This window comes from Symphodus melops (genome assembly GCF_947650265.1).
Source record: "Symphodus melops genome assembly, chromosome: 7".
Lineage (NCBI taxonomy): Eukaryota > Metazoa > Chordata > Actinopteri > Labriformes > Labridae > Symphodus > Symphodus melops.
Genome location: NC_136697.1, coordinates 26,474,421 through 26,490,651, shown reverse-complemented (window position 1 = coordinate 26,490,651; position 16,231 = coordinate 26,474,421). Strand labels below are relative to the sequence as shown.

At 47.1% G+C, this 16,231-nt stretch overlaps 2 protein-coding genes, 1 long non-coding RNA gene and 1 pseudogene across 4 annotated transcripts; 2 read left to right on the top strand and 2 right to left on the bottom strand.

Moving 5' to 3' along the window:
- Nucleotides 1-434: 434 nt before the first annotated feature.
- LOC306826831 lies at nt 435-1,746 on the bottom strand. Its single transcript, XR_013779517.1, has 3 exons — nt 1,293-1,746; nt 1,112-1,214; nt 435-1,030 (listed from the first exon to the last, which is right to left on the bottom strand). It is a non-coding gene; the product is annotated as an uncharacterized lncRNA (long non-coding RNA).
- A 445-nt stretch (nt 1,747-2,191) lies between these two features.
- LOC306826827 (presequence protease, mitochondrial-like) lies at nt 2,192-10,253 on the bottom strand (annotated as a pseudogene). The gene is made up of 19 exons (XR_013781750.1): nt 10,011-10,253; nt 9,619-9,715; nt 9,269-9,429; nt 9,018-9,144; nt 8,836-8,924; nt 8,493-8,621; nt 7,884-7,997; nt 7,533-7,629; nt 7,268-7,402; nt 6,945-7,090; nt 5,618-5,731; nt 5,410-5,539; nt 5,196-5,322; nt 4,805-5,048; nt 4,586-4,686; nt 4,327-4,447; nt 4,188-4,238; nt 2,725-2,837; nt 2,192-2,636 (listed from the first exon to the last, which is right to left on the bottom strand). The product of XR_013781750.1 is annotated as a presequence protease, mitochondrial-like (transcript).
- Nucleotides 10,254-11,784: 1,531 nt separating this feature from the next.
- Nucleotides 11,785-13,640, top strand: LOC306826784 (tripartite motif-containing protein 16-like protein; the record flags this gene model as incomplete). The annotated part of the gene is made up of 2 exons (XM_079348320.1): nt 11,785-12,240; nt 12,394-13,640. The coding sequence occupies 2 exons, from the start codon at nt 11,785-11,787 to the stop codon at nt 13,471-13,473; spliced, it is 1,536 nt and encodes a 511-aa protein (XP_079204446.1). The 3' UTR covers nt 13,474-13,640.
- A 637-nt stretch (nt 13,641-14,277) lies between these two features.
- LOC306826821 (ATP-dependent 6-phosphofructokinase, platelet type-like) lies at nt 14,278-16,158 on the top strand. Its single transcript, XM_079348366.1, has 4 exons — nt 14,278-14,421; nt 14,558-14,657; nt 14,764-14,869; nt 15,068-16,158. Exons 1-4 carry the CDS (start codon nt 14,311-14,313, stop codon nt 15,222-15,224), a joined length of 474 nt encoding a protein of 157 aa, XP_079204492.1. The 5' UTR covers nt 14,278-14,310; the 3' UTR covers nt 15,225-16,158.
- Nucleotides 16,159-16,231: the final 73 nt, after the last annotated feature.

Sequence of the window (16,231 nt, the reverse complement as noted above, 5' to 3'; positions counted from 1 at the left end):
CCCGTCCTTCAAATATATCGATATATAAATAAAAATATATTTATGTGTAATCCCCTGAAAGCTGCTTATAAAGAGAGAGAGAGAGAGGGAGGAGAATCACACGCTGTCAGTCTAACACCTTTAAAAAAAAATAAAAAATAAAATCCACCCTCCTGATTGGTCAGACCTACAGGACGAGCCGTGTGTGTGTTTCTGTGTGCGAGTGTGTTGTTGTTGTCTTTGTTGCTTCTATCCACTCCGGGCTTTCTGTGTGTGTGTGTGTGTGTGTGTGTGTGTGTGTGTGTCACGTCCTCGTGGTGGTGTTTGTTAGTAAGCGTCCTGCTGGTGCTGTTAAGTTTTTTTTGGATGTTTTACCTTCATGTGCCGGCGGTGACATGTGATCGTCCTGTCAGAGTAATAAAGCATTTATTGTGAGCAAAAAAAAAAAAAAAGTGTCACGCTGTTTTTGTATTTATTTAAAGACGTGTATCAGATACTTCTTTAGGAGTTTAGAAAAGGAGATTTAAATCTGTTGAGTTGAGCCTCCAACAGGTGAATTTATTTAACCTGAGGCGTTCAAAGACTTCAAAAAAATAATCGTTAAAACTTCAATTTTCACCATCATTATTAGCACGCTCTTATTTTGAAGGCTTGGATCTTCGTGGGGCGTGCACAAAAACCAGCAGACTTAGTTTGTTGAACTGGACTAAACTTCTCTGATATGAATCTTCTGAGTCAAAAAAAACACCTGACTGAAGTTTAAAAGTTTTGATGACACTTTTTAAAAGAGAAACCGAGCACACACACACACACACACACACACACACACTGTTTTCCAACATGATCATATATTTCATTAAATATATACAGAGTGAAGATCAGCTCTCAGTCCTCTTCATATTGTGCGCTTCAGCTTGTTCAGTCCAGTCGAGTCTTAAACTCAGAAGTTAGTTTGGATTATTTGACGATCCACGATGGATCTTTTTTAATTGCCTCGTTCTCTGGACCCAAGATGGCGACGCCACACGTCATCTGACCCACGCCGAGGTATCTGCAGCGGGAGGAGGGAAGAAAACAGAGTCAACACTGGACGTGGTGAATAAACATGTGAGGAGACGTAAAGAGTTGTTACCTTTCAGCCGCGTCCACCAGACTTTGGTGAGTGACGGCAAAAAGTCTCTCTCTGTGATTCTGCTTCATCTCATCCGTGACGCCGCTGAGGAAGCGTCCCATTCCTGCAACACGAACACAGAGTGAGCAGAGCCGACGGCGGACACACGAACTGAAGACAGATAAGAGCAGTGAGGGAGGACCTTTGTCTGCGGGAGCCACAGGAGAGTCCACGGCTGAGAAGACGGACAGTTTAGCTTCATCGATGTCCTGCTGGCTGAAGTGTCCCGACTTCGCCCAGTCCACGCCTCGACGAAACGCAGACAAGGTCTGCAGCGAGTTTGGATCCCTGAGAGAAGTACGAGAAACAAAAGGTCAACACAGTCTGTCAGAGGAGAGATTAGAGATGGATTCAAATCCTGCTGCGGGTTTATTAAGAGCTTCATGGTTCAGACTCCACCGCTCAGGTGGTCTGGTCCAGGTCTGCTGTCTGTCCCCAGAGTCCCAACCAAACATGGAGGAGCAGCGTTCAGCTTCTATGCTCCGTATATCTGGAACAAACTCCCAGAAACCTGCAGGTCTGCTGAAACTCTCAGCTCTTTAAAATCCAGGTAAAAAAAATAAAAGAAATAATAATAAAAAAATAAAATAAAATAAAATCCAGGTTAAAAAAATAAAAAAATAAAATAAAATCCAGGTAAAAAAAATATATAAAATAAAATCCAGGTTAAAATAAAATAAAAAACAAAATAAAATCCAGGTAAAAAAATAAAATAATATAAAATCCAGGTTAAAAAAAAAAAAATAAAAAAATAAAATGCAGGTAAAAAAAAATAAAAAAATAAAATATAATCCAGGCAAAAAAAAAATACTATAAATAAATGAAATCCAGCTTAAAAAGATAAAAAATAAATAAACAAAAACCAAATAAAATCAAATAAAAAAACTGATTTTATTTCATATATATATATATATATATATATATATATATATATATATATATATAATAAAATAAAATCCAGGTTAAAAAAAAATAATAATAAAATAAAATGCAGATTAAAAGAATAAAAAAATAAAATAAAATCCAGTTAAAAAAAAAACTACAAATAAATAAAATCCAGCTTAAAAAGATAAAAAATAAATAAACAAAAACCAAATAAAATCAAATAAAAAACGGATTTTATTTTAACTATTTTTACTTGAACATATTTTAAGTTTTAAGATCTTTAAATGTTCTATTTTAATGTTTCTCTTCTTTCCTGTCATGATGCTTTCTGATGTCTTGTGTTTAAACTCGTCAATGAGCTCTTATTTCAGAAACTGGCAACAAATCTCTTCCTGCAAATCAACTCGAATCAGATTAAAATGGAGGCGGACAAAGAGCGTCTTCACACTGTGACGAGCGCGGTGTCACTGCCTCTCACCTGTACGAGTAAAAACAGAAAAGACCTCCTCCCATCCTGGCCCCGCCCCCGTAGGCTCCTCCCTTCTCCCTGATCTCTCCGTGCAGAAACTTAGCCGTCATCATCCTCGCCAAGATGCACAAACTAGAAGAGAAAAACAAAAAAGGATTCATCACAGTGAAGATGAAGTCAAAACAAAGAGCAGGAAGTGATGTCACTCAGGTGAGGTTACCTGGCGTAGTCGTGGTGGCAGAAAGGTACCGTGCGAATACTCTCGCTGATGAAGTGAACGGGGAAGGGCAGCTGGAAGAAGGTCTTCATCTGACACGGCTGGAAGCTCGGCTCCTGAGAGGTCGAGGAGGAAGAGGAGGAGACATCTTTACTGTACCAAATGAGAAGCCGCAGACACACCTGCAGAGTCCTGAGAGGAGCAGGTGAGCAAATACTAAACACCAGAACACACACACACACACACACACACACACACACACACACACAGGATAGTGTTGACTGCATCATGCACGTGAACGATGACGGACTGTTTGGTGTTTTTGTTAAGTTTCCTTCTTGGTTTATTTTTGTGTCGCTCTCCTCGTCTTTTCCATCATTTCATCGTCTTTAATCTGCTTTGTAATCTGATGTCAGCCGACCACGACAGGGATTTATTTAGAGCACTGCTTCAGCTTCAGGACTCACCACGCGTCTCCTCCTGACACTTCAACTTCACTTTATTTATTTTATATGAGAAATGTTTGAACACGTGAGACAGAATGAAGGAAACAGGTTTTAAAAAAAGCACTGTGCAGACTTTTTGAAAACAGCTGATGAGGAGGAGCAGGAGGAGGAGGAGGAAGAGGAGGAGGAGGAAGAGGAGGAGGAGGAGGAGAAGAAGCAGGAGGATGAGAAGGAGGAGGAGGAGAAGGAGGAGGAAGAGGAGGAGAAGGAGGAGGAGGAGGAGAAGGAGAAGAAGGATGAGGAGGAGAAGAAGCAGGAGGAGGAGGAGAAGAAGACGGAGGAGGAGAAGAAAGAGAAGCAGGAGGAGCAGAGGAGGAGGAGCAGAGGAGGAGAAGAAGGAAGAGGAGAAGCAGGAGGAGGAGAAGAAGAAGAGGAGGAGGAGAAGGAGGAGGAGGAGAAGGAAGAGGAGGAGCAGCAGGAGGAGGAGGAGAAGGAGGAGGAGGAGGGGGAGGAAGAGGAAGAGGAGGAGAAGAAGCAGGAGGAGGAGGAGGAGGAGGAGGAAGAGGAGGAGAAGAAGCAGGAGGAGAAGAAGCAGGAGGAGGAGGAGAAGGAGAAGAAGAATGAGGAGGAGAAGAGGCAGGAGGAGGAGAAGCAGGAGGAGGAGAAGAAGGAGAAGAAGGATGAGGAGGAGTAGAAGAAGAAGATGGAGGAGGAGAAAGAGAAGCAGGAGGAGGAGGAGGAGGAGAAGAAGGAGGAGGAGAAGAAGACAGAGGAAGAGGAGGAGAAGAAGATGGAGGAGGAGAAGGAGGAGAAGGAGAAGGAGGAGGAAGAGGAGGAGCAGGAGGAAGAGGAGGAGAAGCAGGAGGAGGAGGAGGAGGATAAGAAGGAGGAGGAGGAGGAGGAGGAGAAGAAGATGGAGGAGGAGAAGGAGGAGAAAGAGGAGGAGAAGCAGGAGGAGGAGGAGACTTTTTGAAAACAGCTGCGAGCCAGAGATACAGAGATGATAGAAGAGAAACTTACAGAGATGAGTTTCCGACTCAGCCCCGAGTCATCCGATTGGTCGAGAGGCCTCTTTAGAAAATAAAGAAATAAAGAGAACACATCATCTAATCTGAGCTGTGACTGGTTTCTCCCTCTGATTTGTTCGTCGACAGTTTACCTCGATGATGTCACTCCTGACCGCTCGGCGCTCCTTTCTGTTTTCAGCCACGTCCTTCATGAAGCTCTCCAGCTGAGCTGCCGTGTCCGACATTCTCTGCGGAGTCGCGTTTATGGCGCACCTGTAAGAGACGAGCGTGACCGACAACCACGACGCGGTGACAGGACTTTAACACAGAGCTGTCACCATGGAGACGACGGTGGTCTCGTGGTTAGAGCACGCCCAAATCTGACCTCTGACCTCTCTCTCTCTCTCTCACCTCATGTTGTCGGGGTTGAGAAGGTGCTTCTTGATCCTGACGAGCGTTCGGATGACTTGGCTGAGGTCGGACATCTCAGCGACCCGCTTCATGAACTTCACCTGAAGTTCAAAGTGAGAACACGAGACGGCTGTTTCACAAAAGACGGATCAAATATGAAGCGGGAGGAAAAACTAAAACCTAAAATCACCATGACAACACGGCGTGAGTCTCGGTTACCTGCTCCATCCCGCCAAACGTCTCTTGAAGGTCTCCTGCTGGAGTCAGGTGACGGCCTGCGCGCGTCATAGCGTACATGTGGCCCGAGTACGAGATCCCGTTGGCTAACTCCTGCGCTGACATCATCACCAGCACTCTCAGGCGCTCCGCCTCGTCCAAGTGAGGGCCTGTTGAATATGTGGCTCCACAGCTGGAACATGTGAGGAAGGTTTTCTCTCCAGGCAGGAGGAGGACAGGAGGACGCCTGGAACAGAAGGACACCTGCGTCACCACGAGCTTCGTCTGCACGTTTCTCTCTGACAGTCTGTCAGAGTCGGATCAGGCTCGGCTCCCTCCTCACCACCACGGTCCAGAACCCTGAGCTCCTTCAGCTCCCTACAGCAGCTGGTACTGACCTGCTCGTACATGTCCAGCTGGGTGGAGTCGGGGGACGACCTGGGTGGGAGACGGACATTCCCCCGGTCCTCAGCTCCATCTGCTGGGACTGTTGTCTGTAGTCCAGAGCTCCACAGCCCATCCTGGTCAAACGGACAGAGACAATGATGTCACACGAGTCCAGGAGTAAAGAGGAAGGCAGAACATGGCCGATCATCAGATGAACGTACTTGGTGACGACGCTGCAGAAGAGCGGCACGTACAGCCTGAGCTCCTCCGGCAGCGTGTTCAGACTGCACATGGCTCGGAAGTACACTAAGCCGTTGGTGGGCTGCTCGCAGTACTGGACCGGCACGCCGCCTGAGGAGACATTTATTGAACACGCTCTGTGGACCTGGGTGATCAGTCCTTTAGTTTCATGTTGGAGAAACGCCGTACCTGCTGTGCTGATCTGAACACGAGTTACAGGATGGTCGGCTCGATGTCCCACACTTTCAGCGCGGCAAACAGGAGGCGTCCTGCGCTTTGCTCTGAGCAGCCAGCAGCTCAGACCTTAACCGAGGAGGAGGAGGAGGAGGAGGGGGAGGGGGGGGGGGGAGGGGGAGGAGGAGGAGGAGGAGGAGGAGGGGGAGGAGGAGGAGGGGGGAGGAGGAAGAAGAGGAGGGGGAGGAGGAGGAGGAGGGGGAGGAGGAAGAAGAGGAGGGGGAGGAGGAGGAGGGGGAGGAGGAGGAGGAGGAGGAGGGGGGGGGAGGAGGAGGAGGGGGAGGAGGAGGGGGAGGAGGAGGAGGGGGAGGAGGAAGAAGAGGAGGGGGAGGAGGAGGAGGAGACAAAGGAGGAGAAGGAGGGGGAGGAGAAGGAGGAGGAGGAGCAGCAGCAGGAGGAGGAGCAGAGGAGACATGATTTGATAAGTGTTGATCAGAGGAGCAGCAGGAGGAGGAGCAGCAGGAGGAGGAGGAGCAGCAGGAGGAGGAGGAGGAGAAGACGAAGGAAAAGAAGGAGCAGCAGCAGGAGGAGGAGGAGCAGAGGAGGAGGAGGAGCAGAGGAGTCATGAGTTGATAAGTGTTGATCAGAGGAGCAGCAGGAGGAGGAGGAGCAGAGGAGGAGGAGGAGCAGAGGAGACATGAGTTGATAAGTGTGGATCAGAGGAGCAGCAGGAGGAGCAGAGGAGGAGGATGAGCAGAGGAGTCATGAGTTGATAAGTGTGGATCAGAGGAGCAGCAGGAGGAGCAGGAGGAGGAGGAGCAGAGGAGTCATGAGTTGATAAGTGTGGATCAGAGGAGCAGCAGGAGGAGCAGGAGGAGGAGGAGCAGAGGAGTCATGATTTGATAAGTGTTGATCAGAGGAGCAGGAGGAGGAGGAGGAGCAGCAGGAGGAGGAGGAGCAGAGGAGACATGAGTTGATAAGTGTGGATCAGAGGAGCAGCAGGAGGAGGAGGAGGAGCAGAGGAGACATGAGTTGATAAGTGTGGATCAGAGGAGCAGGAGGAGGAGGAGGAGCAGAGGAGACATGAGTTGATAAGTGTGGATCAGAGGAGCAGGAGGAGGAGGAGCAGAGGAGTCATGAGTTGATAAGTGTGGATCAGAGGAGCAGGAGGAGGAGGAGGAGCAGGAGGAGGAGGAGCAGAGGAGACATGAGTTGATAAGTGTGGATCAGAGGAGCAGCAGGAGGAGCAGCAGGAGGAGGAGGAGCAGAGGAGACATGAGTTGATAAGTGTGGATCAGAGGAGCAGGAGGAGGAGGAGGAGCAGGAGGAGGAGGAGCAGCACTTTGTACCTTTTTCATAGATGTCTTTCCTGTCGCTGTCTGACAGAACCTGGATCTTCCTCTGGAGCTTCTCCTTCTCAGCTTTGGCCTGTTTCTCTACGTAGCCCTCGTCTGGACTCATGGACAGGGTCAGTCTGTGAGTGTTCTCCTGTAAGGGGGAACAGAAAGGATGTGAACCCGCTGAGGTGGACCTGGAGAACAGACCCAGTATTTGGCCTTCAGGCAGCATCAGTGACAGCTTTATTCTTGGTCTGGATCCGACAGGTACAAACCATCTTCAGTCTAAAATGTCACATATTGTAAGTCCTCTCCCAGAGTGACGCACCTTGAAGTAGTGCTTGACTTTGTCCTGCAGGAAGCCAGGGTTTTCCTTCAGGGTCTGTTTGAACTTGGCCACGCTGTCGTTGATCTGCAGCAGCTGCACCGGGTCGCCATCGTGATTCCACGACGATGCGATGTACTAAAAACAAAAACACATAAAGAAGCGAGGACAAAAAAAAAAATCAAGCATCTTCCAAAGTGTGAAAATCAGAACATCTCCTTTCAAAGCTCCCACATGGAGGTTTGTAAACACATGTTGGTGAACTCACCGAGGCCAGAGACAGGCCGAAGTTTGTGGACTGGTGCTTCATCTGGATCTCGATCTTATGCAGGAGAGCCTCGATTCTCTCCTCCTCAAAGCCGCTCCTGTCGGTGACGAGGAGGAGTCGTCACATCTCACCATACGACTCATTATCCTTCATGTGTGAGCAGACCCTACTGCTGTTCTGCTCTTGTTGTTTTCACAGGATTTCTCTGGACTACAAAGTCCAGAGAGTCCCATTTTTAAAATCTCTTTAAAAATCACATTTGTTGACGGCGTTATGAAAACAAGGTGACGCCTCGGAGAGAGCACGTTTAATCAAAGCCTTCAACACAAAGAGGAGGAGCGTGGGACTCACTCGATGATGTCGTCGATGGTTTGGCTGATGATTCCCTTCACTCTCTCGGCGTCCTCCTCGGCCATCCCCTGCAGTCCGATACTGAACGACGCCTCTTTGGTGCTGCCGTCGTATCTGCACACACACACACAACAACACAAAGCTCTACTCACATACGTCTGCAGCAGACGAGGCTCAGCAGACTGATGCTCACCCTCACATGAGTTCAACAGTTTACTCAGATGTTCAACTCTTCCTTTAATGTACTGATGAATCCTCCTGCCCTCTACAGGTTGAACCCAGCTACTGCAGGTAAATTCTTCTCTTGGCTTATCTGGTGTTGGGTGACGTTTGAGGAGCCAGCTGTCGTCATTAAAACTCTTTAAATTCATGTCAGAGGAAATAAACAGATTGAAAGAGTCGCATGGATTGACAATAATTCAAATCTACGCTGCTGGCTGTAAAATATGTTTGTTTCCAAACTCTGAAGCAATAACGTTAAAAATCCTCCAGGGGGCATCATTCCCTCATCCTGTCCTCAGGATCAAACAGACGTGGTTCTGGATCCTGGAGGTCGTGGCCTAAAGGAGGCTCTAGTTTGTCACTTTGGAGTCCTGTGTTGCTCCTCACCCGACAACCGAGGAGAAGTCACTTCCTATGTTGGGTTCGATGAGAGCCTTGTAGAAGGGCGAGTTCGGTCCAGAGATCATGAGAGACGACAGCAGGCTGAGGGTGAATCCTTCAAACGTGTCAGTGATGCTGCAGCGAGAAAAAAAACAAAACAGATTTTTTTTTTTAGATATTTCTGAATGATGGGACAGGTCAGAAACTTTTCTGTGCTGAGGAAGACTCTCGGTTTGTGTAAAGTCAACGTGACGTGAATAAGGAGAAGAAAGGGGAGGGGGGGCTCTTTTGTGGCGTCTTAATCTTAATGCAGAATAAAAAAAGAAATATATATATTTTTTGATCTTACTCTCCCAGCAGGTAGCTCACACACAGCGTGTTCTGCCGGGCCGGATCAGGGGCCAGAGCGTCCGGGCTGCAGGTCACATGGTCCTCTCTCTGAGAATTCACAGTGACGTCAAAATGACTAATCAACACATTTCAGAGTTTGAACAGAAGTTACAGGAGCGTGTCCGGGTTGATGAAACTCACAGGGCTGCTCCAGTGCGGCTGGGGGGGGACCGCCGTGTTCGGGTCGATGCGATCAAACTTGGACAGGGCTTCCTCTTCGATCTGCTTCAGATGCTGCTCCAACGGCAGATCTCCATACGTGAAGAACCTGAAGGACACGTCGAGGTTTCCTGTGTGTCTCATATTAACATATTATTGTTGAACAGCTGCTCTCATTTCTTCATGTCCCTTCTAGGCTAACGGTGTACGTGTGTGTGTGTGTGTGTGTCTACCTGGCGTTGCTGGGATGGTAATGCGTGGCGTGGAACTGCTTGAGCTGTTCCCAGGTGAGGTCAGGGATGGCGAGAGGCTCTCCTCCGGACACCACAGAGTACGTGTGGTCCGGGTACAGCTTGTTCTGGAGGTGCTGGGCGTACACACGCTCGTTGTCGGACTTTAAAAACAAACAACAAAACAAACACACACACAAGCAAACGTTAAAAACTCACCGATTCAATTCGTCTCAAATCTGTTCGTCTCATATCTGTAACTTGTCTCGGGCCACGTGTCACCCAGCGTTTATTTTTCTGAGCGTCTTTGTTCCCAATGTTGTAAAACGGTGACTCGGAAAGTGTGGACTTACAAAAGCTCCTTTCATTTCGTTGAACACCACGCCTTTAAACACCAGGGGGGAGTTGGGATCTTTTGGGTTTTCATTCTCCAGCCTCCAGCCCTCCTGCCTGCAAGAATCCACACAAACAGAAGTGAACTAATTACAGAGAGCGGATTCTTATCACACACTGTTACAAACAAGTGATTTCTGAAGGGTCTTGGTTTGTAAGATATCCTCCGAACGCAAATGTGGACGTCGATCCACGTCGTCAGCGACGTCTTAAAAAGCACTCGTGTTGTTGTTTTAATTCCACCAGCTGGTCTCGGCTACAATTCGTCGGCTTACTTTAGCGACCCAATACTATCAAGTAAAATAAAACAAATATAAAAAACAATATGAGAGAAGTAGCGGTCAGAACTCACCAGAAATCCTGCTCTCGTAAACACGGGAAGAAAGCCGCATCCAGATAGACGGAGAGAAGATTCTGGAAGTCTTTTCCATTTTGGGTTGAGAACGGATACATGGTGTAGTCGCTGGCTGTTGACGAGGGAGGCAACAAGAAAAAAATAATAATGTCACACATAAAGCTCATCGACAAGACACAGTAACTAATCAGACCTATCTATCTATCTATCTATCTATCTATCTATCTATCTATCTATCTATCTATCTATCTATCTATCTATCTATCTATCTATCTGAGGTGAAGTATGTCTAAAGACAATATCAATGATCTGCTTCAATCATCACTTTGAACATCTGACAGACAAAAACAAGGAGCAAAGGTCAGCTCAATGTATTTAATGTAAATACAGTATGTGAACCAGCAGTGAGTGAAAACACATCTTCCAATGGAGATAAAGTTCAGTGGCTCTCTGGCAATGCTGGACTGTTACTTAGCTGGCAGCTTACCTGTTTAAGAAGACAAACATTTGTTTCAGTGACTCTTTAAGAAATGACTTTAACTCTGAGATCAACTCCAAGTCTGACATTTTGTTTAAGATGAATTGGGACCACTTTTATAATAAGTAAAGATTGGAGTGCATTGGGCCGTGGAGGTGCAATAGGGGCAGAGTGATCGGTTGGACAGGGTTTTAATTTCTGAAGTTTCTGCACTTGACTTGTTTGGGGTTCTTCTTAGAATAGACTGGTATAGTAATGACATATTTCAAGCTGTCAAAATCTGAGACACCACAGGGAGGCGCCAGAGAGCCACTGAACTTTATCTCCATTGGAAGATGTGTTTTCACTCACTGCTGGTTCACATACTGTATTTACATTAAATACATTGAGATGACCTTTGCTCCTTGATTTTGTCTGTCAGATGTTCAATGTGATGACTGAAGCAGGGTCAACATGAAACACTAAACAGACTGCTGCCCAGGAGCTCTGGAACGTCTGCTCTGAATGGTGTGACACGTTCAGAGCTGTGTGGTGTTTGGCTACCAAGAAGCTTTCCTCCTTTTTTTTAATTATGAGCTTTTGGTTGGATGAACTTAAGAGAAAAATAATGTTTGACTGTTTTATTTAAAAGTGTTGTGTAGTAACGGGTGGTGTTGAAATGACTACACTTCTAGTGCTGGTGTTGCTCATGTCTGATAAAGCAGCCGTTAAAAACAACGGGGCTTTGTGTTGTGTATTTTGTAATAAATGACGAGCTTGTTTTTGTACCAGGCTGTAAAACACATCTTCCAATGGAGATAAAGTTCAGTGGCTCTCTGACGCCTCCCTGTGGTCTCTCAGGTTTTGACAGCTTGTAATGCTGGTGCTCACAGGTCGCTCCGCTCTGACTGTAGTTGTAGAACCTGTTCAGTTATTCTCTGTGTTTTATTCACTTCTTTTTACATGATAGAAATGTGGGACTACAGTTTTTTTACATGTTTGCTTATAGAGTTTGCTTCCATGAGACAGAGAGTGGTTATGTATTCATGTTGAGAATCGGCCCTATCAGAGGCATGAAACATGAGTCACAGCTTGTTAACCCCTCCCTCTTCTTCCTGCTCTCACACACAGCCAGCTCCACTCTGACGTGTATTTCCTCCTTCTCTCCACATCAGATCTAATGTTTGAGGATGGGTGTAACCAACATGTGCGAGAGCAGACTGTGAACAAACACATGCTGTGTAGATCAGAGGTCAAACTAGTTTGATTTCTCAGGAAGTGAAACTCAGACAGTCGTTGTTACCGAGAGGAGAAATGGCACAGAAAGGAGTTCAGCTAGACCGGGAGGCTTTCTCTTGTTCCATCTGTCTGGATCTACTGAAGGATCCGGTGACTATTCCCTGTGGACACAGTTACTGTATGAAGTGTATTAAAAACCACTGGGATACACAGGATGAGAAGAGAGTCTACAGCTGCCCTCAGTGCAGACAGGACTTCACACCGAGGCCTGTCCTGGTGAAAAACACCATGTTAGCAGTTTTAGTGGAGGAGCTGAAGAAGACTGGACTCCCAGCTGCTCCTGCTGATCTCTGCTATGCTGGACCTGAAGATGTGGCCTGTGATGTCTGCACCGGGAGGAAACTGAAAGCCTGTAAGTCCTGTCTGCAGTGTCTGGCCTCTTACTGTGAGAATCACCTCCAGCCTCATTTTGAAGCAGCTCCATTAAAGAAACACAAGCTGGTGGAGCCCTCCAAGAAGCTGCAGGAGAACGTCTGCTCTCGTCATAATGAGGAAATGAAAGTATTTTGTCGCACTGATCAGCAGTCTATCTGTCTCCTCTGTTTAATGGACGAACACAAAGGTCACGACACAGTCTCAGCTGCAGCAGAAAGGAGCGAGAAGCAGAGAGAGCTCGAGGTGAGTCGACAAAACATCCAGCAGAGAATCCAGGACGGAGAGAAAGATGTGAAGCTGCTCCAACAGGAGGTGGAGGCTATCAATGGCTCTGCTGATAAAACAGTGAGGAACAGTGAGAAGATGTTCACTGAGCTGATCCGTCTCATGGAGAAAAGACGCTCTGATGTGACGCAGCAGGTCAGATCCCAGCAGCAAACTGAAGTGAGTCGAGTCAGAGAGCGTCAGGAGAAGCTGGAGCAGGAGATCACTGAGCTGAAGAGGAAAGACGCTGAACTGGAGAAGCTCTCACACACACAAGACCACATCCAGTTTCTACAGGACTACCCCTCAGTGTCAGCACTCAGTGAATCTACACACTCATCCAGCATCAAGATCCGTCCTCTGAGGTACTTTGAGGACGTGACAGCAGCTGTGTCAGAAGTCAGAGATAAACTACAGGACGTCCTGACAGACAAATGGACAAACATCTCACAGACACTGACTGAAGTGGATGTTTTACTGTCACAACCAGAACCAGAACCAGAGCCCAAGACCAGAGTTGAGTTCTTAAAATATTCATGTGACATCACACTGGATCCAAACACAGCACACACACTGCTGTTATTATCTGATGGGAACAGAAAAGTAACATTCATGAGTGAAGATCAGTCTTATTCTAGTCACCCAGACAGATTCACTGATTATGAACAGGTCCTGAGTAAAGAGAGTCTGACTGGACGTTGTTACTGGGAGGTGGAGAGGAGAGGAGGAGGAGTTTGTGTAGCAGTCACATACAAGAATATCAGCAGAGCAGGGAACTCAGTTGAATGTTTTTTTGGAGGTAATGACAAATCTTGGAGGTTAGATTGTTTCGACAACAGTTATAACTTTTGGTCCAACAATGTCAGGACTCCTGTCTCTGGTCCTCGGTCCTCCAGAGTAGGAGTGTACCTGGATCACAGAGCAGGTATTCTGTCCTTCTACAACATCTCTGAAACCATGACTCTCCTCCACAGAGTCCAGACCACATTCACTAAGCCTCTACATGCTGGACTCGGGTTTTTCTGGCCTCCTGGAGACTCTGCTGAGTTGTGTAAACTGAAGTAGACAGAAGTCATCAGGGGATAATGTGTTCACATCTGTGTTTTTTTTTCATGTTTCTGCAGAAAGTTGATTTTACTTTTCACACATACTACGATACTTTAACAAAAAGAGTAAAGACACATTTCTGGACTTTTTAGATTTGAATATCATATGTGGACGTGGGACCTTCCTCTGACCTGTCTCTTTGAGCTCCCTCGTTTTCCTTGAATCCACAGCTTGAATCGTTTGTTGTGGCTCTGTGCCAACTTCTACTTTTATAGTTTTTATAGTACACCTTCAGTGTATAACTTTATGTATCCTGTGGATACTTTTTCGTGTTTTCATGGAAATAGCAGCGTAAAACTTTCTTATTCAAGGGAGAAGCTGCTCTCACTCTGGACAGCGGGACAAGCCGGCATCGTTCACCCGATACCTGAGGAGCTGAGGCGGCGGTACAGAGGCTGTAGAGCCGGCGCCAAGCTAAAGGCTAGGCTAGCGGCTAAGCGATGGAGGTACAAGCCCTCGGTTCCGGTGATAGTTATGGGGAACGTAAACTGTCTAACCAACAAGACAGACGAGCTGGCTGCTCTCGTGAGGAACAAGCGGACATTTAGAGAGTGCAGTTTAATGTGCCTCCCAGAAACCTGGCTGACTCAAAACAGCCCGGACGCTAACGTGGACCTACCGGGCTTCACTACAGTGAGAGCGGACAGAGACACGAAACGCAGCGGCTAACGGAAAGGAGGAGGACTCGTGCTGTTTATTAACACCAGATGGAGCCACCATGGACATGTTACTGTGAAGGAGGCAACGTGCAGCAAAGACATCGAGCTGCTGGCGGTAGGTCTCCGTCCTTACTACATGCCCAGGGAGTTCGAGAACTTCACCACTGATTTCATCTACCAGCTGTGCACGGAGGAGGGCCGCGGCGTGTTGGACTGCAGGAAGAACATCCTGGGTCACATGCAGCAGGTCGTGCACACACACACACTCTTACACACACACTGTAACATGTGCTCACATTTGTTTTGTGGTTTCAGACGTTTGTTTGTTGTTGAAACAGGATTTGTGATGATGTTAAACATGATTGCGATCTCTCCTGTCACAGGGAGGAGCTCCGTCTCCGTTCGACAGAAACTTTGGGACTAAAGTCGCTGCTAAAGCCGTCCAGTGGATCACGAGGACGCTCAAGTACTCTTACAAAGGAGGTGTGTGTGTGTGTGTGTGTGTGTGTGTGTGTGTGTGTGTGTGTGTGTGTGTGTGTGTGTGTGTGTGTGCGCTCAGAGAGGCTGACTCCATTTCTTTTCCGTGCAGGTCGAGTGTTTGCGAACTCCGAGGACACGGCCTGCCTGCTCGGGATGCGTCGCAGAGCGCTCGTCTTCCAGCCCGTCTCTCAGCTCAGGGACGAGACGGACTTTGTGTAAGATAAAACTTATTTTTTTTAAAGTGGGCGGGGTTAGACGTTCAGGGCGCAGACATCTTGGGCTTCCTTTCACAAAATGCAGTCACCTGATTGGTCCAGAGGGAACCTCATCACTCATGACCTAAATGAGATTTGTGTTTGTTTCGTCTTCACGCTGAAGTAAACGCCTTGCGTCCTCGCGTCTCGTCTCCTCAGGCACAGGATCCCGAAGGAGCAGTGGTGGCTGAAGCTCCGCCCTCTGATGAAAATCCTCGCCAAGTACAAGACGAGCTACGACGTGTCCGACTCCGGCCAGCTGGAACACGTGACCCGGATCCGCCCGAAAGAGAGCAAGACCTCAGCGACCATCTGAAGCCCCGCCCACTCCCCTCCCCCCCTCCTGCCACCTCCGACACTGCCGCTGAAAGACGAGAGCTTCAACTCTGACAAGAACGCCGCTCGACTAAACGGCGCCAGCTGCTCACACGACGACTGATTGACTGCAGATGAATTAAAGTGGAGGTTTGAATCTTCAGCTTGGAGGCTGATTTGGAGACGAGCTCCTTCTGTAACAAGCCAGCGTAGCTGATGTAGTATTTTATAGATCCCTTCTCAAAGATATTCCAGACTTTAACACGTTCTATTCAAGCGCTCCTCGTTACGTCCTGAACCAGGACGCAAGAACACGTCGCTTCATCTCCGTCTGTCTGAAATCAGCCGAGCAAACGTTTGGTGAACTCGCATCTCAAGTCGAGCTCGTTTGATTTTAATTTATTTTCGGCAGCACTTTGAGCCCCGTCCTTCAAATATATCGATATATAAATAAAAATATATTTATGTGTAATCCCCTGAAAGCTGCTTATAAAGAGAGAGAGAGAGAGAGGAGAATCACACGCTGTCAGTCTAACACCTTTAAAAAAAAAAAAAGTCCACCCTCCTGATTGGTCAGACCTACAGGACGAGCCGTGTGTGTGTTTCTGTGTGCGAGTGTGTTGTTGTTGTTGTTGTTGTTGCTTCTATCCACTCCGGGCTTTCTGTGTGTGTGTGTGTGTGTGTGTGTGTGTGTCACGTCCTCGTGGTGGTGTTTGTTAGTAAGCGTCCTGCTGGTGCTGTTAAGTTTTTTTTGGATGTTTTACCTTCATGTGCCGGCGGTGACATGTGATCGTCCTGTCAGAGTAATAAAGCATTTATTGTGAGCAAAAAAAAAAAAAAAAAAGTGTCACGCTGTTTTTGTATTTATTTAAAGACGTGTATCAGATACTTCTTTAGGAGTTTAGAAAAGGAGATTTAAATCTGTTGAGTTGAGCCTCCAACAGGTGAATTTATTTAACCTGAGGCGTTCAAAGACTTCAAAAAAATAATCGTTAAAACTTCAAATTT